The 26,147-nt window shown below is 43.2% G+C and overlaps 1 protein-coding gene across 1 annotated transcript in view; it reads left to right on the forward strand.

The window, feature by feature from the left end:
* DPP10 (dipeptidyl peptidase like 10) overlaps positions 1 to 26,147 on the forward strand; it is a 744,229-nt gene that overhangs the window by 350,999 nt on the left and 367,083 nt on the right. Inside the window, 1 exon segment of the mRNA XM_030210103.1 lies at positions 4,391 to 4,485. Coding sequence (XP_030065963.1) covers positions 4,391 to 4,485 — 95 coding nt within the window.

Genomic DNA, 26,147 nt, shown 5'->3' on the forward strand with positions numbered 1-26,147 from the left:
GGACAACAAAAAAAAGAGGCCTTTTTTGCAGGTGCACTGAAAAATGGACCTGCGCGCGTCCAATATATGCGTCTACACCACCATAGGCAATTATTTGGCGCACCTTAGTAAAAGGACCTCAAAGTCTTAGAAATTGAGCCATCCACAGAATAGTAGCAGAACTTCACAAAAAGAGCTATTGTTAGACGCAGAATTTTTTTAAAAGGTAAGGGATCTTTTTCCCATAATTAATAGAATGAATTACCAATTTGATGCTTTTGCATTTACATAGTATCATATTACATAATCTCTCTATATAAAAGGCAACCCCAACGTTCTGAAGCCTCCATGGAAGTTGAGGCGCCCGAGATAATCGGTGTGCCCTGGAGTGTCTGCACCGCCCTCGCGTCAAAACGTCATGACGTCGAGGGCGGAGCTATAACACTCGAGGCCCGAAACCGAAACGCCACAGGCACGGCCACGGAGGCGCAGCAAACAAAAAAAACCAAAACCCTACCCACACACAGCGACGCGAACACCGAACAAGGCAAGTAGCTCGGAGGGAGGGGGGCCCTTGCTAGCGCCCGTTTCATTGCACTCAGAAACGGGCATTTATTCCAAGTAAGAAATAAAGACCAGTATGGGTCTTCTAGTCTGCCCAGTAAGGTGGCTAGAGTTGTACCTGCCACTGTGCAGGTTACAATCCTATCTGTCTTTGTTCAAGGTTGAATCTGCCATTCCACGCAGGTTGCATTGCTCTGTGCCCTTTATGAAGTGTGAAAGTCATTTAAGTTTTGCTTTGATTTCATTCTTTTATTTTATAGGGAGCCTCTGGATTTATCTCATTCCTTTTTAAATTCTATCACTGTTTTTGTCCCCACCACTTCCACCAGGAGAGCATCTAGGTAGCCATCATCATTTCCATTAAAAATATTTCCTGCAGTTGCTGCTTAGTTTATCTCCTTGCAGCTTTATTTCATGCCCCTCTAGTTTTCCAGCTTCCCTGTTCTTGAAAAAGATGAATGCCTTCCACTATTTAAACGCTGGTTTCATACCTCCCCTCTCTTTTTTCCTTCTAGGGTATTCATGTGCAGGTCTTCAAGTCTCTTCTCATATACCTTCTGGCAAAGACTTAATTCAATTTTGTTGCCTTCCCCTGAACCGCTTCAAGTCTTTTTATATCCTTAGTGAGATACAGCATCCAAAACTGAACCAAACTAATTAGAAAATTGGCAAATCCTCCCTGCCTCACCACGGCCATTATTACCTCCTTCTTTCAGCTTTTCTTTTTCCTCTGTCTGTCTGTGGAGTCTAGCATCCTTCTAGCTTAGGCCATTGCCTTGTGGCATTGATCCACCACTTTGAGATCCTCGAACACTATCACCCCAAGGTCCTTCTCTCTAGTTTGTGCATTTCAACTTCTCTCCTCCTGTCACATCCTGTTCTTTTTGATTTCTGTCCACAAACGTTCTCATTCCATAACAAGTCAGTTACATTTTTGTGCCAGTTGCATGCGTAAATTTATAGAACATTGCCATTCCTGTGTGTAAGTGTACACCAAAGTATATGAAGGGATGCATCACACCTAATCATTATTCTGTAATTATGCAATCATATGGCATAGAGCACAATTGTTAGAGGGATGTTCACAGGGGAGGAGCATGGGCAGGCCTTGGGCAGAACCAACATTTATGTGAGCAACTTACAGACAGTATTAAAGGCAGAGAGGGGAGATGTGATAGAGAGACATTTAAATACCTCTGTGGCATGAATGCACAGGAGGCAAATCTCTTTCCGTTGAAAGGAAGCTCTGGAATAAGAGGGGATGGAGGTGAAATAAGACAGATTCAGGACTAACCTGAAGAAATTCTTCTTCTTGGAAAGGATGATGAATTCATGGAATGGCCTCCTGGTGGAGGGGGTGGAGAGGAAGACTGAATTCAAGAAAACTTGGGACAAGTACACAAGATCTGTAAGGGAGAGGAAGCGAGAACAGATGGCATGGATGGGCAGATGGAGAGGCCATATGTTCTTAATTGCCTTCATTTTTCTTTGTTTCTGTGACCATTCCCCTAGAGCTCACAATGAACCAGATGAGTAGAACAATAAACACTGCAAAGAGCACCCTTTACAGAATACTGGCCTAACTTTGGGCGCAAACACTTATGCCTGCCAAAAGATAGTGTAAGTGCTCACGTCCAGCTGATGGAAGTTAGGCACGCAAATGCAGGTATTCTATAACATCACACCTAATTTCTGGGAACGCTTTGACCCGCCCATGCACCCCCCCCCCCTTTGAGTTGTGCACTATGAAATTTAGATACACTTATTATAGAATAGGGCAGACCTGCACGTAACTCCTAATTACTGCTAATTAAATGCACGTTAACTGCCATAATTGTTAGCACCTAATTGATTCATTAGTTCATGCACAGATCTGGGATCCACGCCTTAATGTGGGCGACTTATACAGAATCTGGAAAATATTGCTTGGCTAAATGATTTTCTGGCTGGATGTATTCTTGGGGGAGGAAAGAATCCTGATTTTTGCATTGCTTTCTCCAAAAGAACAGTGTTGCTAATTCCCTGTCATGTCTTTTTCTTTTGCTTTCTTAAAACACAGGCTATTGGTATTATCTTTGACTAATAGCTTTAGAGAATCAAGCGTCTCCATTTTACCTCTTCGTCCTTTATAAATAAGAGATTTGTCACCCAATATTTAGTGCTATTTAACCGGTCAGAACGGATGCTGACCGGTTAAATAGCGCTAAACCGGCTATCTGCTGATATTCAGCGGGGGATAACCGGCTATCCTCCACTGAATATCCATGGTTAGCGGCTGACGGCTAACCAGTTATATCATGCAATATAACCGGCTATCTGTGGATTTTTAAACCAGATTTGGCGGTCATATTTGACCGAGTCAAACCCTGGTATATCTTTCCTTGGATTAAAGATAACTGGCTATGTCTGGATATCGACATACAGTCACAAAAGAGAGGGTGGTACAGTATACAAGTATACAACACAAACCAGAAAAAAGCAACACTGGACCTTCAAGAAAGAGACCCGACAAGGGCCGCTAGATGTTCATTCAATCACACTGGGTGCTGGCTAGTTTTCAAACTAGCCAGCACCCAGCATGATTGAATGAATGTCTAGTGGCAGCCGGCAATTCATTCACAATTTTCACTTATTTCCTGTGAAGACGAATCTTGACCCCTGAGGCAGGCGCTTCTGCGCCGAAACACGGCCCGTGTTGGGTCTCTTTCTAAATATAGGATGGCAATTATCTCTATCTTGAAGGCCCAGTGTTGCTTTTTTCTGGTCTGTGTTGGATATCGACATAGCCAGTTATGTTTAAACCTGCAAAAATAAACCCTGGATATTCAATGCCAGTCATTGGAAATGACCTGGTACTGAATATCTCCCGTGGTCTGAATATCGGGCCTTGGGATTTCCCTCACTTCAAATATGCAGGCCAATTCTATAAATTGACACCTTAGTTTAGGTGCCCCAATGCCATGTGTATAGTGCCAATTCTATAACACCATCTTGGCACCAAAATGCCTACATAGAACACTAGCGTATGTTGACATTGGTGTGCCCATGATTTGGCGCGCCCTCTTGTACCTTCTCAATGGCAGGTGTAAATTAGCACACCTTAGTACATCAAGTAACTCACATAATTTATAATACTCTATAAATCATACGGATAACTGGGAGACATGCCCATGGCCCACCCATGCTTCACTCATGTGTAGGCCCCTTTGTAGTTAAGCACTATGGAGCTTAGGTGCTACCTTAAAGAATAGTTGGATTGGGTCAAATGGGCACCTAAACATTTATGTACTGGCACATGATTAAAGGTTTTGAATTGGTTCAGAGGGTTTTTTTTAACAAAAGAGAGCATATATAGTTAAGAAGGGTGTTAATTTATCTTCAGAATGGAAGGCAAGTTGCAGGGTGCCACAAGGCTCCCTGATTTCACTGTCTCTGTTTTATCTGTATTTGAGAAAGATGAGTATTCTGTTATCAGAGGGGGTATTTTATGAAGCAGCGGTAAGCCCAATGTATGCTTACCACACGCTAAATCGGAACTTCTGCCGGCCCAACGCAGCCGTCGGTGGTAGTTCCAGCTAGAGCGTGCACCATTTTCGGTGATAAGGAAAAAAAATTTTCTCTAGCACGGCACTAACCTGGCAGTAATCTGGCATTGCCTCATGGTTACCATTGAGCTACTGTGGGAGCCCTTACCGCCACCTCAATGGGTGAGGGGAAGTGCTCCCCACCGCATGTTCTCTTTCATAATTATTGTAGTTTTATGATATATTTTTGTACATTGATGTTTTTGTAACTCACCTCAAACTTATTGCTGAGGTGTTAATTGTAAATGTCTTTGCTGTTACAGATGTTGAAGTTGTGTATAAAAGCAGGGATGGACACGTCCTTAAACTGAATGTAGAAGCAAATGAAACGACAACATTGTTGGAAAATACAACTTTTGTAAGTAATAAACATTTAAATTCACTTTTCTATACCTAAAAAAAAATAATGGGGCCCTTTTACTAACGTGCATTAAGCAATTAGGGGCCCTTTTTCTAAGCTGCAGTAAAAGGGGCCCTGCGCTGCCAGCAGCATGTGGTTTTCCCATGCGCACAGGCCCCTTTTAGCGCAGTGGGTAAAAAGGTGGAAAAAAGAAATGGCCATGCAGTAAGTTTGCATTTGCCATGTGTCCATTTTGGGGGGAGCACTTACCGCCACCCATTGAGTGGTAAGGTCTTCTGCGCTAACCCAGCGGTAACCAGGCAGTGCACGGTGCTGCCCGATTATGGCCATGCGGTAAGTTTGCATTTGCCATGTGTCCATTTTGGGGGGAGCACTTACCGCCACCCATTGAGCGGTAAGGTCTTCCGCGCTAACCCAGCGGTAACCAGGCAGTGCACGGTGATGCCCGATTATGGCTGGGTAACTTGTAAAGGGGTCCCTTCCTCCGCTCTGGGTTGGGGCCGGCAGTCCGGTTAGGCTCCCAGGTTTCCGGCAAAGAACCAGACTACCATACGGAGTTAGGAATAAAGTGCTTTATTCTCAATTCAGTTCCACTCTCAAAATTGAAATGCAGTTCACAAACAGGGTTCAGGCTGGGTTCCAAACTCCAGCCAACATTTAGTTCCTTAACAGTTCAGGCCCACTTCCTTTGCACTACCTTCCCCTCTCCCTCAGAAGGGCTTAGTCAAAGTTCAGCCTGCTGTTCTATACATCCCAATAATTCCCAAACTTTCACAAACAGTCTCTTCAAAGTAAACAACTACTTAAGGCCTCAGCCCCTGTCCTCTTCACAGCACCCAGGAAGACCCTGTACCAAACAGGGCTGGCAGCTTTCCTCCTACCTCACAGCACCACACCCCTGTGTGGACAGGGCTACATTTACATGCTCACACTCCATGGCAGCTTACTCGTCCCCCCTCCCAGGGAAGCTCCAGTGGCAGGCCCTTCCCGTCCTCCATATACTCCATGGTAGCTTCTCTCTCCATCAGTTTCTTCTCCCTCCTGGTGGCTGGGAGCCACCCAGAAATCTCTCCCTCCTCTCACAGCTGGAGGGATTTTTATACTGGCGATGCAGCTAAGGGACTGAGCCTCCCTCCCCGTCTTTCTCTAGTGGGGAAGGGAGTCACTGCTCCCCCTGCTGGGGTTGGAAATCCGTTCCACTCTTTTGGGGCTACCTCCTTTCTCCTGCTTGCAAGGGCTTCTGGGAACCGTAGTTCAGGAATTAGTTGCTTCTCTGTAGGGCCCCGAGTGCTTGCTTTGTCACAAACTGCTGCAGTAAAAAATATGGAACAATTTTCCGTAGTGCCAGAAATGATGTGCAGTTGGGGCGGAACTACAGTGGCACTCGTGTAGGATTTATCAGCTGAAAACTGTTGAGCCTTTGGGTCTTAGTAGTTCAGTTGAGTGGCAAGCTTTTTTTATTAAGTAGTAGAAGTGCTGATTGCACTTCCTGTCGTGAGCTTTCATCTGTATCTGCTTTGTGGCAAAATACTATTTATGGAGATGTTTCCTTTAAGGGATGACGTAATGGGATTGGTTGATATTCTGAGCATCTGTTTAAAAAGACGACCACCATTTTGAAGCAGTTTGGTTAGTAGTTCCAGCTCCTGAAGCAGCGTTGGTAGGATGCGAAACAAGTGGCACTTGTCGAGGTGCTGAAGTTGATGGGGTATGCTATGTAATCAGAGGATTTGAATTTGCCTTTCTTCAAAAGATTGTGAGAGACTTTGGATGGAGCTCCTCTGTTTTTTTAGAAGCTAAGTAATAGTTATTGTGGAATTTCAGCAGTGCATGTTAAGTGATCACCAACGGTGTTGAATCTTTTTGTATTTTTTGGGGACTGTATTTTTGTGTGTGAATCAGTTTGCATGAGTTTTGCTGTGTTTTGTCTCCAGTTTTTTCGCCAATTGGTGGAGTTTTTTATTGCTCTCTTTTTTTTCTGGAGCTTTAAGTAATAAGGCCTATGATAATACTATGGAACTCTAATGGGAGGGAAGGTTGGCAGGCTTTAATCTGGCCAATGGTTGCTCTTTGAGTCTTGGTTAAGTAATTTGATAGTATTTTACAGCCTCGTGCACCCTGTTTCAATCACATTTTTAGCAAACGTTTTTCTTCTTTTGATTGGGTTTATAGCTTGCTATCCCTTTGTTTGTTAGGTAAAAATATTCTAAAGAATTACATGAGGCTGATGATTGAAATGAAGAGCTTTTGAATAACAGATTATATCTCAGCTGTGTGTGTTAAGCTCTATTTCTGAAGTCTCCATTCATTATTGCTATTTAGTTTTTTTTTTATTTGAATTATTTTATAAAAGCAACACACAGTAGGTGTTTACAATTCCTTTTCAATTTATTCCTAACATTCAGATAACTGATACCATAGGAGCCACCTTTTCAATATTATTGGGGGTGCTAAACACAATGGAAATTACCTCTCCCTGGACACAGTCAAGGAGTTTGTTCAGTATTGAGGTGACTCCTATGACTGATGCTTCTCTGATTTTTCGTGTCCAGTTAATTTATAAGGAAACATGCCCCCTAGCAGTAGTTCTGTGAGACTACTACTAGGGGCACCATTTTACTAAAAGTACTGGACTGGGAAGGAGCAACTGGGCCTTGCTCCTGCCTGAAGACCCCCCTCCCCCACCCCAGACTATCAGTGCTTTCAAAGGTAGCCACTGTGGAGGTTGAAGTAAAGTGTTGCAGCCAAGGGGTATCTTCAGCCTGGGGCGGGGGGGGGGGGGGGGAGGAGGTCTTGGGCTATGGGACCCTGCTCTGCTGATCCAGAAGCATCAGACAATGGGGATAACACTACTTTGGAGGTGGATTCGCAATAGTGTTATTCTTTTAAAATAGGATTCATCAACCTGCAGTACTGAGATCTCATAGCTTGTTGAAGCCAGCAGTAAATCAAGGCTCAGTAAAACGTAACCTTATACCACAACTTGATAAATTCTCCCCTTAAAGCACAGAGCACCATCTTCCCAATATTCAACCAGCAGAGATCAGAGTTTGTTTGTTTAATTTTTTTAAAGTGCTGATCACTGCTAGCTAAATTAGACTCATATATTCAATGCTGGGCCATGTTCAGACACTGACATAGAATAACCAGGCAGGATCTAGCCGGCAGGACATAAACCAATGATATTCAACCAGTACTGGTATAAGACACATAAGGAGAAAGTTTTTAACATGGGCTACCAGTAAAATTTGTTATGTTACTGATAAGCCCAATTATTATAACGGGATCTTATTGCATTACCACAATTTCACCTACCTCTCCATTTCTAATCCCTCCCAATCCCCTGTCTGATCCCCAACTCTGAGGTTCTGATCCCCTACTCTGATTCCCTCGACCCCAATCCAGTCACTCCAATCCCATTTTCCTAACCTCCCATTCATCCCCCTGGTGAATAGTGGGCTACTGCAAGAGCAGTTCTCCACTCCATTCTGTGTGGTTAGGGTAAGGGTTTACAGTAGCAGCAATGACCCTTAGTCTCATGGTACAATTGATAGGGGTTATCACCACCATTTTGGGGCTGTAAACTGGATAGAGTGAGAGTGGAGGAGGACCATTCTTGCCCCAGCTCACTAGACACTAAGGATCACCTCCTAGTAAATCCCAGTGGTGAAGGGGGAGGGATCTGAGAGTGCAGGGAGTGTTGGGTTTAGCACCTATGGACAGGTCTTGGATTAGAAAGAAGGACTTCTTGGGGGATGTGGACCGGGGTTGCAGTTTGAAGATTGAGGGTATGATAAGGTGATTGGAGGGATCAGATCGGGGAGGGGATCAGAAAGGGGGAAGAATGAAAAGTAGAGATCAGGGGGATCAGATTGGCGATCTGGAAGTTATGTAAGTGTTGGCCAATATTTGGTGCCAGAGGTTGCACAGCCTATCTGGCCATTTAGTTGTGCAGGCACTAACAATGAATATGGCTTTTGTCCGCACAAGTGTCAACTCCTCCCTTTCTCTGCTTCTGGACCACCCCCACACTACACAGATTTGGATTGTGTGATCAGAGCCAATATTCTGTGGCACTGCCCAGTTAAGTGCCGCTGAAGTTTAGGATCTTGCCCACTCAAGGTAGTTTAAGTGGGCAGAAGAAGCTCCTGTCCACATAAAACGTGCTGAATATCAACTCCCATTGGTTTATTTTTAAGAATACAGATTCATCATTTATATGCACTGTAAAATTAATTAAATAAATATAACCCTTTTAATAATATAGACAGTGTTATTGAATGAATCATCTCAATTGTTTTTTATAAAGAAATGTGACAAATTAATATTGTGTAACGAGTGACCTAGTGGTTAAAGCACCAGTCTTGCAATCCAGAGGTGGCCGGTTCAAATCCCGCTGCTGCTCCTTGTGGTCTTGGGCAAGTCACTTAACCCTCCATTGCCTCAGGTACAAACTTAGATTGTGAGCCCTCCTGGGACAGAGAAATATCCAGAGTGCCTGAATGTAATTCACCTTGAGCTACTACTGAAAAAGGTGTGAGTGAAATCTAAATAAATAAACCATGTTTAAATTTTTTTCAGTGCTATAACAAAAAAAATGACCACACTCATAGTTATAATAATGATTACAGTATCAAGCAGTGCATTTGCATTAACATGTTTTAGTACATAGACTGCTTATAATGTTCTTCTTATCAAGTATTTTAAAGTATTTCTATTTAAAAATGTAGTTGTTGTTTGCTCTATAATACATTTCATCAGTTTTGTAAAGACTGCATATTGCATCTGTTTTAAATTGTAATTGGTTAAATTAGTTTACATTCACAGAAGCTTTCCATTCTGCTTTCCATTTCCGACTCAATAAGAACTTTCCCTGACTCAATAAGAACTTTCCCCAGTAGCTATGGACCTTTATTCCCAGCCATACAGGGCTTTAGTTTCCATCTGCATATCATCTTCCATATCACTTTTTTAAATATATATTTTTAATTGAATTTTAAATACAACTATACAATAATATATCCTTACAGAAATTGTTGAAACATCAAGTCAATAGTAAACCGGAAACAGTTCATAATAGAAAATAAAATTATTCCAACACCATACCAGTCAACATAAGAACATAAGAATAACCATACTGGGTCAGACCAATAGTCCATCTAGCCCAACAGTGGCCAATCCAGGTCACAAGTACCTGGCAGAAATCAAAATAGTAGAAACAATAAAAGAGATCTCAAGAGCTCAGAACAGTCTAAGAAAACAACGCGAAAAGGGGAAAGACGTCTTACTGGAGAAAACTACAATTAACTACCTTAAACAAAGGAGAAAACCTAAAGAGAAGTAGGTTTAAATTTCTTCATGGTATATAGAGTACGCCGAGCGCCTCTCCACGTTACCAAATTTGGTCATGTCCGTTTAGGCCATGTTTTACTTGACGTAAATCCTGACGCCTAAATTAGGCGCAGATCAGATGTATTCTTTAGTAATGCTCACGGATTTTAGAAATGCCCATTCCACGCCCATAACCATGCCCCCTTTTCAACTATGCAACTTGGAATTTACGCGCATCAGATTATAGAATAATCTTAGCAAGTTGAGTGCGTAAATCGTAATTAATGCCAATTAGTGCTGATAATTACTTGTTAACATCCAATTGACAGCGCTGATTAGCTAGTTAACCAATTAAGGAGTCTTTTACAAAGGCACACTAATGTTTTTAGCACCCGCTAATCATTAGCGCGGAGACGCCCAGATGTTAGCACGCTTTTGTGAAAGGACCCCTAAGTTATGCATATTGTTCTAGAATATGCTTCAATTTCTGTGCAGAAATTTAGGCTCGATAAATAAAATTGGGGGGAAAATGTGTGCAAAGCTAATAAAGGCTGTTCTGTGCAGAGTGTGTTTTGCAGAATACTAGCTTACTGCAGATCATCCCAGCGCCTAACTTCGGGAGCCATTTATTGAATCTATCCCAGATTGCATAAAAGCAGGCTCAACTTTATGCATGTATTTTTTACATGCATATGCAATCACACAATTTTATTAAAACCATTTTCTGTGTATTAATCAGGCTTTACATGCGAAATGCATAAAAACACAGAGAGGCCCTTTTACAAAGAGACAGGAAGCCCAACGCGGTCTTACCGCTTGCTGTTCCGGGACTACTGCCAGCCCATTGTGGTCGCCAGCAGTAGTCCCGCCCTGAGTACATGCCATTTCCGGGGGGAAAAGACCCCCCCCCAAATGGCTTGCACGGCGGTAACCCTGCGGTAATCGGGCATCGCCGCGCTCTACCCGGTACCACTGCGTTATTGCAGGATCCCTTATCGCCACCTCAGTGCTCCCCGACGAATGGCCACATGGTAAAAGTTCTCTTACCGCATGGCCATGTGCGTCTGGGGGCTTTTTACCAGCTGCGGTAAAAAGGGCCCTGGCACGTGGGAAAAAACGGCCCCCACCAATAGCGCGGGGCCCTTTTCCCAGGAGCTTAGTAAAAGGACCCCAGAGTTCCCTGCACTATATAGTCCGACATAAAATTGAGCAAGGGTTCCTTCTTCCTTATGGTGATGACAGTTCTCATTTTCCACATGTCACAATATGTGAACCCATTACAGAAAGGTATAAGCTAGCATATCAACAGTTACTGTAGAGCACAAATTCTGCAGGAGGCAAATTCCTCAACACTGATATTATTAAACTCCCTACGGCATACAGCTCAGTAAGAAAATCCTTTTGGGGATTTAATAATATCTTTGCTTCCAGTGGATTTGTCTGTAGTGGCTGTTGGACACGAAAGTTACTGTTTGCATGCTTGTGAATGTCAACTAGTTTGCATGTTCTAGGATTGACTTTTTAGAGTGTTTTTATAAGTTCCCTTATGTTTTGAATGCTCAGTCATCCTTATATGCTGTACCATACAGCACACAACGTTTTTGTTTTCTGAAGGTCTCTCTAGTGTGATTAGGTGCCTCTGTGAAGGAGCTGTTGAAAATAAGAGAATTTTTGTTTTGGCACATTTCACTGAAGGTAACAAAACTTGTCTGCAAGGGAAGTATTTTTGTCGCACTTATTCAAATGAACCAAATACAAAACAATATGTCTAGCTTCTTGCTGTATTAATGTGGTAATCAAATCATCGACCGCTGTGCAACAAGCCTAATTGCATGTCTAGCAGTACCTCAATTAAGCTCTTCAGAATCAATTAAAATTAGTAAGAGTCCTTATCCTAGCCAGACATAATGAAAAAAATACAAGTATGCCATGTGATCATGACATCTTATTCCAGTATCTATCTATCTATCTATCTATCTATCTATCTATCTATCTATCTATCTATCTATCTATCTATCTATCACGTTATCCCTGTGCTAACTAGCTAACGTACAGTAATGTAGATGTGCTAATTGGTTAGCGCAAGAATACACACTCTTCACCCCTTGATACACAACCTCAAAAAAATGAAAATATTTTTACACATTTGGCAGTTACTGTAGAATGCCTGACCGCATACTGTGGATCATCATTTTAAGCTGAATTACTACTACTACTTAGCATTTCTATAGCGCTGCCAGGGTTACGCAGCGCTGTACAAGTTTAACACACAATTAGGCATACATTAGCAACTACCAAATCTTAGTAAAAGGGCCCCTATGGGCCTTTATATAATTTCCCCAGGGAAAGTAGGAACACACATTGACACCTGTCCATGAATTGGAAAAAAATAGGCAAATGTGGGCATTTTTTATAAAGAATGCATATTCGTCCCAATTCTGTCCCCATTTCAACCCAACAAATACATACATATAGGACTAGAGACTATAAATGGTGCTTAAAAATTGGTGCTGAAAATTTAAGGGGTCCTTTTACTAAGCCACATTAAAAAGTGGCATGCGGTAGTGTAGGCGCGGGTTTTGGGCTCGCGTAGAAATATTTTTCAGCACACGTACCAAAAATGCCTTTTAAAATTTTTTCCGAAAATGGACATGCAGCAAAATCAAAATTGCTGCTTGTCCATTTTGGGTGTCTAACTTTACCACCAGCCTAGCGGTAAATAATCTGTGTGCGTCAGATGCCACTTGGTGTGTGTGCGCTACGCACATCTGGATGCGCGCCAAAACTGAAATTACCGCAAGAGGCACGTGGTAGTTGGGCGGTAAGTTCATTTTGGCAGGCGTTGGGTGCGCATAGACACTTAAGTGGCTTAGTAGAAGGGGCCCTAAGTGAATAGGCTTTGTCGGCATTGCCGCTCCAGGAATCGCTAGCATGGTTTGGTAAAAGAGGCCCATAGTATCCTATAGAAAACTAGTTGAGAAATACTGTTCTAGGGTATATATATATTTAGGTCTCAAAGTCTCATCTCAGACCTTTCGGTACCATGTCGGTGGCCTCTCTGCATCATCTCCAGTCTATTGATATTTTTTGGAAGCACAACTTCAAGAATTAGAAACAATCCCCATCATTCTATAAATGATGCCCAAAGATAGTCACACAATTGTTGGCATGATAACTAAAGTCATTAATGCACGCAAAGTAATTAGCTCAATTTGTGCTTAATTAGCAATAACTATTAATAATTGGCTCTAATTAGTAGTTATGCATGTAACGGATGGTGAATAAGACCAAAAGTACTATATTGCCTTTGTATCGCTCCATGCTCCTTGAGTACTTCATTCAATTCTGGTCACCCTATCTCAAAAAAGATACAGCGGAATTAGAAAAGGTTCAATGAAGAGTGACTAAAATGATAAAGGGGGTGGAACTCCTGTCATATGAGGAAAGGCTAAAGAGATTAGGGCTCTTCAGCTTGGAAAAGAGATGGATGAGGGGAGATATGATTGAGGTCTACAAAATCCTGAGTGGTGTAGAATGAGTAGAAGTAAATTGATTTTTTACTTGTTCCAAAAGTACAAAGACTAGGGGACACTCGAGGAAGTTACATGGAAATACTTTTAAAACAAATAGGATGAAATATTTTTTCACTCAATGAATAGTTAAGCTCTGGAACTCTTTGCTGGAGGAGGAGGAGGTAACAGCAGTTAGCATATCTGGGTTTAAAAAACGTTTGTACAAATTCCTGGATGAAAAGTCCATAGTCTGCTCTTGAGGCAGACATGGGAAGCAACTACTTGCCCTGAGATTTGTAGTATGGAGTGTTGCTGCTAATTGGGTTTCTGCCAGGTACTTTTGACCTGCCTTTGCCACTGTTTGGAAAACAGGATACTGGGCTAGATGGACCATTGGTCTGACCCAGTATGGCTACTCTTGTGTTCTTATGACCACAGCAAATATGTCCATAGTAAAGTGAATACTTTAAAACCAAATTGTAAGGATATAAGGAAATGCATTTGATATACCGCCTTTCTGTGGTAGAACCAAATTCAACAATGCCACATTTATTACATAGCTACACTGAACAAAACCCATCTTTGGTGAATTGTTTCCAACCACTTCGTAAATTGAAAAAGAATTCATTAAAAACTGTCAGGCCAATATTCAAAGCGATTTAAACAGGCAGGAGTTTCTCCTGCCCACTTAAATAGCTTTCCGGCACCAAACGGGGCATATTCAGCGGCACTTAACCAGACAGTGCCGTTGAATATCCCCTGAGAGCATCAAAACAAAACGTGGACTGGTCAGGGATGGCACTGGGGAGGAGCTCTAGGTTATGTGGGTGCCAGCAATATTCAGTGCCGGCACCTGCATAGCTAAGCGGCTTCAATTAGGCCGCTTAGCTATGCGGGTGCTGGATCTGAATATCAGGCCGGCACCTGCATAATGTTTTGTTCACTGAAAAAAAAATCTAGGCCTCCTCCTGTCCCAATGTCCCCCTTTCCTTCTTTCCCTCCCCCTGCAAATTAAGGCCCTCCCCCTGCAAGACCCTGCACCCCCACCTCCCCCCAACTGTGAAAGTAAGCCCCCAGGGCTTATCTACATCCCTGGTGTTCCAGCGGGGTTTTGGGGGGCAGGAGGGCAGCTCCCTGGCTCCTGCCTCTTGTAGCACCTAGGGAAAATGGCTTCTGTGCTAAACCCACACTGATCGGCAGTGTGTGACGCAGGGGCGTATCTGGACTCGGGCGGTAGGGGGGGCCAGAGCCAGAGGGAGGGGGCACATTTTAGCCCCCTCCCAGCGCCACCGATCCCCCCCCCGCCATTTCCGGACCCCCCCCCTCGCCACCAATGACACCCTCCCCTGCTGTTGTCACTTACCTTTGTTGGCGGGGGACCCCAACCCCCCGCCAGCCGAGGTCCTCTCTTCCATGCAGGCTGCGCCGCTGCAAGTTTCAACGCTTCCTGTTCTTCTGAGTCTGACGTCCTGCACGTACAACGCGAAGGACGTCAGACTGAATTCCAAATTCTGAGTCTGACGTTCTGCACGTTGTACGTGCAGGACGTCAGACTCAGAAGAACAGGAAGCGTTGAAACTTGCATCCTGCACGGAAGAGAGGACTTCGGCTGGCGGGGGCTTGGGGTCCCCTGCCAGCAAAGATCGGCGACGGGTTGGTGGCGGGCGGGCGGGGGAGGTGGAGAGGGTCTGTGGTAGGGGGGTCCAGGGCGAAATCTGCGGGGGCCCAGGCCCCTGTGGCCCCACGCACATACGCCCCTGGTGTGATGATTTGCCAATTAGCACAGGGTAAGTGTACACTCAGCCCTGAAACAAGCCCCTGTGATAAAAAATATTTTTTTAGCACAGGATTGGTGCGTGCCGATCTCAGAACTACTGCAGGACACCTGAGCATGACCCACGGTCGTGACTTTTAGCGTACAGTAAGCACATGCCACTGTTTAGTAAAAGGGCCCTCTATTTCTCTCTCTCTCTCTCTCTCTCTCTCTCTCTCTCTCTCTCTCTCTCTCTCTCTCTCTCTCTCTATATATATATATATATATATATATATCTATATATATATATCCAGCAAATCAAAATCACACATTGTGTTAATGTTCAAAATACAGCAACAAATATTGCCCAGCATCATTCTAAATGAGATTGAAATTGAAGTAAGAGTGCACTACAAGTACGCTATACACCAGTCTTAAAAGAAGCCAAAACCCATCATATATAAATCACCTGCTAATCCTCTGATAATAATTGTAAAAATTGTTTAGAAACATTTTAAAGCACAAAATGTCACAGCTAATAGTTTTGTAAATCAAGTAAACAAGCAAGCAGGGAAAACACACTCACTATAAACCTTACAGCAACTGGATATTGGCATCAACATAAGCAAAAGCAATCTCAATATGCCTGTCGGGATCTCCTGTGGCAGTCTCGGCAGCCATTTTAAAACAGCAACAGTACTGGACACAGCAATGGCATCAGGCAGGAAAGAATGGGGTTCTTTCATGTCCCCAAAGAGACTATTAGATCATCAAGGTTTGTTAATGTAGGGCCCACTGATGGTTGGGGGTCCGGGGGGAGGGGACAGTGGCAAGCCGGGGGCAGAGGGCGGGGAGATGTCTTCTGGTAGGGAATACATCTTCTGTTAGGGGGCAGGCACGGCTTCAGCTTCATTTCCGGCTGAAACTGAGCCACAAATCTTGGCCACAGATTTGGTTTCTGCCAGAACCAAAAGCTCTGGTTTTGGTTGGCCTCTAGATTCCTGTATAAAAGAATGAAACTCTGGCTCCCTAAGTAGGGTGTTATTGAAATACCAGAGGGGTACAAATGAATCAGATATAAAATCCCTGAAGGTTAAAGATATACCAGCATGATCTGGTATATCAGTACTCCCACATACAGGCAGAATCTACATGCCCCATTAAGGACTTTGGCAATTAATGCAAAATCTATATGGGAAAATGATTTGTGAACTTGTGATATAATGTAAAATCCTAACCTGAAGGATGTAATATCCTCCATGGGTCCACAAGACCAGTTGTCTGCCAAACAATGTTCCATATATCAGACTCATAGTCTTGTGGAGGTTTTAGGAGGGAATCCAACAAAGGATCAACAACTTGGTTGAAATGACCTATAACAATTAGGTCTATCAGAGCTCTATCAGCTCTGTCAAATCTTTAAAAAATTGTGCTGTGGGATCTACAGGCACATAAATATTAAGTAGTTCTCAATTATCCAATGTCAGTTTAAATGGTATCCGTCGCCCTTAAGTATCAGCTTAGCAGACTTGTGAATCAGGACAACCACCACTGGGGCAAATATTGATTCACTCCCCCCTCCCCTGTCAGCTTCAAAGGTTCTGGTGCATTGAAATGAGATTCTTTAAGCAGGCATACATCTGGCGCCATGCAATCTTTAAAAAAAAATGAATGAAGGAATACCTTCAGGGGCATCTGTTCCACTCAGATGAAAAGATGGAAAGGACTGTGAGCAATAGGTTGAAGAGACAAGCCCCAGATTCTTGTGTGCACAAATTTGGGTGCACGCCCAATTTGCGCATGCAACTTAACTGAATAATGAGCCAATTAGCGCTGATAATTGGCATTCTAACAAGCAATTATTAGAGCTAATTGGATTTAAATAGCAGTTATGCACATACATTTAGGTTCCAGATCCACGCAAGTTCGAAAAGGGGTGTGTGGAAATGGGAGGGTCATGGTGGATTGGGGATGTTTCTAGAATTTATGCATATAGGAGTCATTTTACAAAGCCGCACTACTGTTTTTAGCTCACATTATGGGCGTCTCTAGCGTTTAGCGCATGCTGATCATTAGTGTACACTAAAACCGCTATTGCGCCTTTGTAAAAGACCTTCATAGTTATAGCATAAGGGGATATATACCTAATTTAGTCACGAGGATTTGCACCATGTTTCAGTCGTTGCAAATGGCTGCACCTAAATTTAGGCGTGATTCCCGGGCATAAGCGCTATTCTATAAACTTTAAGTGTGGTTTATAGAATAGTGCTGAGTGTTATTTTTTTGCGCCAATTTTTTATATATAGAATCTAGCCCAAGATGTGGAGTTCTTTTGTGATAGCTTTCAAAATCCTGTCCATCCCTGGCAGAAATATATGACAAATGATGGAGATTATGTAGAAAAGTAAATATCTCTCTATATAAAACGCACCTCCAACGTTCTATGAAGCCTCTTTTAGCCAAAAGTGAAGGGGGTGAGATCGCATTGTGTCTGCCCCGCCCACGCGTCAAACGTGATGACGTCGAGGGCGGAGCAATGACACTCAACCAATCGCATCGCTCGGCAGCGAAGCGTCAGGGAAGGAGGCGGCGCTCTCGACGTCTAGCCTTCCCTTCGCTGTGTTCCGCCTTCTTCTGACGTCAAGGATGACTTCAAAAGAAGGCGGAACACAGCGAAGGGAAACCTAGACGTCGGGAGCGCCGCCTCCTTCCCTGACGCTTCGCTGCCGGAACCGCCACGGAGGTACATTTTAAAAGAAGAAAAAAAAAAAACGGATGCATGGATGCGAAGGGGGGGAGAAGAAGAGGGTGGGCCAGGCTGGGACATGGGAGAGAGAGGAGCATGGATGCGAGGGGGGGTCATGGAAGGGAGAGAGGGGACTTGCTGGAAAAGGATGAATGGAGGCGGCAGGGGACAGAGGAGCATGGATTGCAGGGCAGGCCTCAGGCAGAGAGGGGAAATGCTGGATAGGGATGAATGGAGGGGGCAGGTGACAGAGTAACATGGATGGCCATGGATTGGGACGGCAGGGCTCAGGGAAAGGAGAATTGCTGGATAGGGATGAATGGAGGGGACAGATGGGCATGGATGGATATGGATTGCAGGGCAGGCCTCAGGCAGAGAGGGGAAATGCTGGAAAGGGATGAATGGAGGGGGCAGGGGACAGAGGAGCATGGATTGCAGGGCAGGCCTCAGGCAGAGAGGGGAAATGCTGGATAGGGATGAATGGAGGGGGCAGGTGACAGAGTAACATGGATGGCCATGGATTGGGACGGCAGGGCTCAGGGAAAGGGGAATTGCTGGATAGGGATGAATGGAGGGGACAGATGGGCATGGATGGATATGGATTGCAGGGCAGGCCTCAGGCACAGAGGGGAAATGCTGGAAAGGGATGAATGGAGGGGGCAGGGGACAGAGTAACATGGATGGCCATGGATTGGGAGGGCAGGGCTCAGGGAAAGGGGAATTGCTGGATAGGGATGAATGAATGCAGGGGGCAGGGGACAGAGGAGCATGGATTGCAGGGCAGGCCTCAGGCAGAGAGGGCAAATGCTGGATAGGGATGAATGGAGGGGGCAGGTGACAGAGTAACATGGATGGCCATGGATTGGGACGGCAGGGCTCAGGGATAGGGGAATTGCTGGATAGGGATGAATGGAGGGGACAGATGGGCATGGATGGATATGGATTGCAGGGCAGGCCTCAGGCAAAGAGGGGAAATGCTGGAAAGGGATGAATGGAGGGGGCAGGGGACAGAGGAGCATGGATGGCCACACACACACTCTCTCTATCACACTGTGTCTCACATACACACTTGCACACACTCTCATTCTCACACTCACTCTCTCTCACACACTCACACTTTCACTCTGACTCTCAAACAGTCACTCTCACATACACACTCCGAGGAAAACCTTGCTAGCGCCCGTTTCATTTGTCTCTGAAACGGGCCTTTTTTACTAGTATGTAATAAAAGAGCCAGTTTCAAGCATTATTTTCATTTTGCATTCATCACAATATCTTCATTTAAACAAAAGTTATGGGGGTGGAGGTTTTGTTTTTCATTTAACCCTCGTATTTAAGATGTTTTGCTTTTTGATGTAAGTTTTTGTTAAATGATAGTACATTAATCTTACGTTATCTGCAATAATTTGTAGTGTTCTTTACAAAGTGTTAATACAACAGCCTGTAATCAAATTAAAAGTCACTTAGAAAACATTTCAAACAATAATAAATTGATTTACTCGCATTTTTCTACAGATTTGTTACATTTTCTGATTAAACTATTGGCTTCTCTAACTAATTTCCTCCAACACTAAAAAAAGTCCCAAAGTCATAACTTTTTTGCCATCTGTTATAGGCAAATGTCTCCTTTACAATATGTATTATCTTTTCCATGCTGTTTACTACATCCATTCTAACGATTATAGTGATATTGAAAGGACTTCTCTGTTTATCTAATTTGCAGTTATGTATTTCTTCCCAACTGGTGTCATACAACCACACAGACATTCATCAAATTGGCCGGGAAATCTATAGCCATTAGAGTTAATGTGTATAGTTCAGGGTCCAAAATGCACGGTTTGCCTAGGATCTTGCTCATTGGATTATTAACCTCATTCTAGAAAGTTACCCTTGTGGGGCTTGTTCAAAAATGTTGGCATGTTTACACTCTATCCACGCCTGCATCTAGTCCTATCCATTTGTACCATTAATAAAGCATTCTCAAATAGCAAGCTACCAACACTCCGCTGGAATTCCTTTCATGAGTAAGAAATTGTTCATGTATATGTTTCCTCACAGACCCACAGGCTTTCCTCCATTACATCCACGTTCATATCCAGTGGCTTTCTGGCAATGTAGCTGCACTAACTGATTAGCACAGAACTCTCTTTGCCCCCCAGACCCGCCCCAGTACTAAAAAAAATCTATTTTTGAGTGCGTGGATGGCATGCATATTGTGAGAAGTCTGAACGTGCCATGCAGTAAGCCCTTTCTCATTGTGGTAAGCAAGTTACCGCAGCTTAGTAAAAGGGTCCCTTAATTTGTATTTCAGTTGTTTTTATCATCTGTTATTTATGTTTTGCCACCTGCAGGGCTGCTCATCTGTTCTTCACTCCAAAAGATGGAGCTTTAGATGGTTGCAGTGCCATTGTCAGAAGGTTTTTACAGTGTAAGATTTGATATACCACTATTTGGAATACCGACATAGCAGTTTACAATGAATGAAATACAGGGCCGGTCTTAGCAATTGTGGAGCCCTGTGCAGACCAGTTCAGTGGGGCCCCCCGTGCCTCCCCGCCCACCCCCCCCCCCCCCCCCCGTTCCCCTGCACGCCACCGTAAACCATAATTTATCAGAGTTTAAAAGGAGGTTTAGAGCTCTCAGAACCCCACATCCACCACGTTTCAGTAGAGAGCAGCAGACAGCGGCAGCGATTTTCATATTCCATCAGCCCAGAGCCTCCTAGCTGCTGCATCCCGCCCTTGAAGAAGCAGAAAGTGACATCAAACGGGGGTGGGGACGTAGCAGAGAGGAGGCTCTGGGCCGATGGAATATGAAAATCACTGTCACTGCCTGATGCTCTCTACTGAAATGTGGATGCACATTAAGGTACGGAGCAGGGAGGTGTTCCGAGCCAGGAGGACAAACGTGCCAGAGATGCGGGGGCCCTTAGGAGCGCGGGGCCCTGTGCGACTGCCCCTGTCGCCCCAGCCTAAGACCGGCTCTGATGAAATATCAAAAGGTAGGAAGGACCTGCAATGCCAAATATAGCATAGAGGATCAGAAAACAGTTGTAGCATGTTACAGGCCGTGGTAGCGCAAGAGCCCAGCAAGTGTTCTGAAGCTGAAGTTGGTGCATGCAGTTTCCCATGGTAGAAAATCATTTTCTCTTTTTCTACATAAGTACATAAGTATTGCCATACTGGGGAAGACCAAAGGTCCATCGAGCCCAGTATCCTGTTTCCAACAGTGGCCAATCCAGGTCACAAATACCTGGCAAGATCCCAAAAATGTACAAAACATTTTATAGTGCTTATCCCAGAAATAGTGGATTTTCCCCAGTCCATTTAATAACGGTCTATGGACTTTTCCTTTAGGAAGCTGGCCAAACCTTTTTTAAACTCCGCTAAGCTAACCGCCTTTACCACATTCTCTGGCAATGAATTCCAGAGTTTAATTACACGTTGAGTGAAGAAACATTTTCTCCGATTCATTTTAAATTTACTACATTGTAGCTTCATCGCATGCCCCCTAGTCCTAGTATTTTTGGAAAGCGTGAACAGACGCTTCACATCTACCCACTCAACTCCACTCATTATTTTATAGACCTCTATCATATCTCCCCTCAGCCGCCTTTTCTCCAAGCTGAAGAGCCCTAGCCACTTTAGCCTTTCCTCATAGGGAAGTCGTCCCATCCCCTTTATCATTTTCATCACCCTTCTCTGCATCTTTTCTAATTCCACTATATCTTTTTTGAGATGCGGTGACCAGAATTGAACACAATATTTAAGGTGCGGTCGAACTATGGAGCGAAACAAAGGCATTATAGCGTCCTCATTCCTTTCCTAATAATACTTAACATTCTATTTGTTTTCTTAGCCACCGCAGCACACTGAGTAGAAGGTTTCAACGTATCATCAACGACGAAACCTAGATCCCTTTCTTGGTCCGTGACTCCTAACGTGGGACCTTGCATGACGTAGCTATAATTCGGGTTCCTGTTTCCCACATGCATCACTTTGCACTTGCTCACATTAAACGTCATCTGCCATTTAGACGCCCAGTCTCCCAATCTCGTAATGTCCTCTTGTAATTTTTCGCGTTCCTAGCAGTAATTGGCAGGGTGGCCATATTGCAACATGCTGCCCAAATACCACGGAGTAAATAGGAGGACACATGGTAAATGGTCAAAAGCTAATTTGGAACTTAACGCCTGTCTATTAATGTGGTAAACAAAATTTCGGCATTTATGCAAACACACTAAGAGGTGGCCTGAGCACGTGGGAAAATCATGCACTAAAAGTAGCGCAGACCACATTTTAGCGTGTCTTTGTAAAAGGTCCCCAGAAAGAGAGAGGGAGTTAAGAAGGAACTTTAAAAAAATGATCTTTCTTTGGATATATATCTCAAAAATATCCTTTGGTATATCCTTCCAAGACAAAATCTGGCATTATTTTTAGTGTAGTGGGTCTCACAACTTTGAATAAACTTCCCAACTCCATACGAATATTCCCAAAATTTAAGAAGGAACTTAAGACATATATAATGTAGTTGGAAAGTTTATTCAGATTTGTGGGACCAACTACACTAAATTTTGTTGAAATGATCTTAGTGCCCTTCATGGGGAATAACACATAAGTAAACAAGATAAAATGAGGGGAAGTCCTGAAAGTTGAATCTTATAGACCAAAACTAAAATCTTAAATGTAATCCTAAGCGATATTGGAAGCCAATGTTCACTTTTAAGCAACAGAGTCACATGATTCAATTTTTTTGCCCTTTTGATAAGTTTGACTGCAATGTTTTGAAGTATTTGAAGATGATGGAGATCAAATACTTGTACCTGCCTTCTCTCAAGTACATAAATGAAACAAAACATATGGCCTTCCAGGTCTCTTAAGATTGTTAGAAATATTCCCTTCCCTTTTCTTTCACTTGACCACACAGGACCAATACATGAACAGCCAGTTCTTTCCACTGCTGTTCTTTTCTGAATTGGCCTCATGTGCAGCCTGCTTTTAGGCAAATAGTTCATTTCCACAGAAAACAGGAGTTTCCACAGGAATATTCTTTTATCCCTTCCAGTCCACCCTTCAGAGAGAGAGAGAGAGAGTAATGTCCACTTTATAGCTGAGAAGATAGAGGTGCTGATTTTTTGCTCCAAGGTTTGATATTCGGAGATCATTTTGAGTTCCTGAGGAAGTTTATTGACGAAACCCTGCAGAGTTGGACTCTTGATGACCTGCGGACAGAGACGCTACTTAGCCTTTGTGTTAAGATTTCACAAGAGAATAGCAGCTATTGTAGGAAGCAAAATTTGGAAAAAGAAAAATCCCAGCGCACAGTTCTAAGTAAAAAGATAACGTATAATGTCTAGTATTTTTTGAGTACAAGATCATTATAGAGACAATACTTAAAAGTTTTTAATGAGGGTGAGTGGAACTAGGGGTATGAGTTTGACGTGCACATTTGATATTTCATTTTGTTCATAAGAGCACTGTTGTGGTTTTTGAGAAGGAAGTGTATAAATAAAAAATAAAAAAAAAACCACGGAGAGGCTCTATGATTGAGATGCTCAACCACTCCTCGAGACTAATGAACATATGAGTAAGATCTCGTTTATGGGTGTGTGAAGACTCTGAGAGCCCTCCATCACATAGGATCATTGATGTTATGACACATATCAGATTGGATTCAATGTGCAGTCAACCTCTTACCCATATTTTTGTGTCCGCGTTTTGAGCCTTTGGCTTGTTTTTTGACACTTTATAGCTACAACAGCCTTCCTTCCCGAGCCCCTGGTTTAGATGCATAAATCTCTAATTCATAAAGTCCATAAGAGGTTTTGTTTGTTTGTTTGTTTTATTACTGGGCTTTGGCTCACAATCATTAGCAACAATCCCTGGCATTTACAAATGCCCAGTGGCACTCTCTGGAAAAGCTAGTGCACAAGTTTGGAGGGTTTCAACCTTGTCTCTTCTCTCCAGTACCTGCTGCTGCTTTCACTACTCAGTGTTACATAACCTCCCTGTATGTCCACTTTCCATAGGACTAATAGAGGGGCCAAGTGGTATTTGGCCTAGTGGTTAGGGTGGTGGACTTTGGTCCTGAGGAACTGAGTTCAATTCCTGGCACAGGCTGCTCCTTGTGACTCTGGGCAAATCACTTAACCCTCCATTGCCCACTGCATAGAGCCTGCCATGAGTGGGAAAGTGCAGGGTACAAATGTAACAACAACAAAAAAAAGCTGCTGTGAACTAAATCTTTCAAATGCTGTGGGTTAGTGTTCAGGTTATTGGCCAAACAATACAGAAAGCAGTTGAGTACAGGTATTAACTCACACGATAAGCTTGACTGCACACCACATTAAATGACGAGACCATTACTTATTGTCTCATAATACAAAAAAAAAGGGGGGGGGGCTTTTAAAATGCACACACTGCAATACATTTTCCCAGGGGTCCAAGGCAGCAATGTTCATTCTACTAAATATTGTCAAAATTCCCTTATATGGCAGACTGATCATGCTCGATGCATCCCAGGATATACCAAGTGGGGGTCAGGTGCTGCCATTTTCAACATGGCCACACCAGAGGCAGGAGCAAATAGAATTATATCTCAGGTACACTTGGGGGGGGGGGGGGATGCGGCTGGGAGCGTAACCTAGACACCAGGGATTTTTTTCTTGTTGTTGTTCTTGGAGGGAAGGGGGAGTCAGATCAAGTCAGAGGAGGGAAGTGGGCCACTAGACTACCAGGTATTTTGTGGAGCGGGGGTCATTATCAGTGGGCCAATTTAGAAATCAGCATGTCGGGTGGAATGGGAGGAGGAGTCAAGTCAGTTGGTTGGACCGGGAGTTATTATACAGGGTTTTTGCTGGCATTTTTTTAAGGTCCCCATTCCTGTCAGTGTGTGAGTCACTGCAGATTTTAACACCTCAGTAATTTGCATGCACATTGCTTACTTTATAGGGTGGAATTTTTTCATTGTTAATTTTACAGTAGCTACATGGTGAGACAGCTCTACCATAGAGCTTTCTCTCATCAGCTTCAGAGTGTTCTACTGTATCTTGTTCCAATAACTCCGTCTCTTCATCTTTCCTGTCAGTTGAGAACAGTCTATAACCTCCTCAGGATCCTTCAGGTGCAGTCTGATGGAGAAAGGAAAATTCTATCCTTCTTGCCTGCTAGGTTCTAATTTAAACTGTACTCCCAGGGAAATTCATTTGCTACACCCTCTCCCAGCAAACTACTGAGTCACTGGGCTTCGGGATTGGTTCCTGAATTTCCTGGGTTTAAAAGGCTATTGCCTGCTCCTCCTTCTATCATTGGAGTTAAAACTGCCCGTAAATCTTGTGTTACTCTCTCATGCTGCTTCTCCAACCTCTTGGCTCTGCTACAATATACACTGAAACCTATAATTTTTGATAATAAGCTGAATAACGGCAGGGAATATGAACAGAGTCTAAGAAATGCCAGCTGATTGTGTAAAATGAGATAAGTAATGCCTTATACATATACATGCCATCTGATTGCAGGTGCTCTGGAAAGACTCTCTTTTAGTTCTGCCTGGAGCATTATCTTTTGATATTAAATACAACAACATTTTAGGATTGTTCCCTAATGATGTAAAACGGGACTGGGGTGCCTCCATCCTTGGATTCAGAAACTGATTTTTTTTTTTAAATATCCCTAATGAATATGCATATCCTGTAGGGATAGCCTGTAAAATCTGATTTCAGGAAAATATGATGCATTCAATCGCTATCGGAAGCCAAAGGATTGTGGGCCATCATTCATGCATTAGTTTAAAGCATATAGATTATTTAATTTTCTGTACAGAAAGGCTGGGCTCTGTACCTTCATAAGATAGATTCTCAAGACGATCCCTAATAACACATACATACTATCACACAAATTTACCCCAGTGTGCCTGCTTTTTACACAAATTTAACCTTGTACAATTTTATAATAGCTAAATTTAACTTGAAAAACATTATTTATTTTTTTTGTTTGTTTATTTATTTGCTGCATTTATATCCCACATTTTCCCACCTATTTGCAGTCTCAATGTGGCTTACAATATAATACAACTACAATCACATTAATGGGATAAGGAAATCTGAATATAGATAACAAATAAGGTGCATGAGAATATTATGGCAATCATTATAACGGAATTATAATTTCAGCCTTGTTGCAGTTATGGTGCATAAGAAAATTGTGTATAATGAGAAGTGGGTAACTAGATAGAACATACCGTGTTTCCCCGAAAATAAGACACTGTCTTATATTAATTTTTGCCCCCAAAAATGCGCTAGGTCTTATTTTCAGGGGCT

Source organism: Microcaecilia unicolor, chromosome 7 (assembly GCF_901765095.1).
Source record: "Microcaecilia unicolor chromosome 7, aMicUni1.1, whole genome shotgun sequence".
NCBI lineage: Eukaryota > Metazoa > Chordata > Amphibia > Gymnophiona > Siphonopidae > Microcaecilia > Microcaecilia unicolor.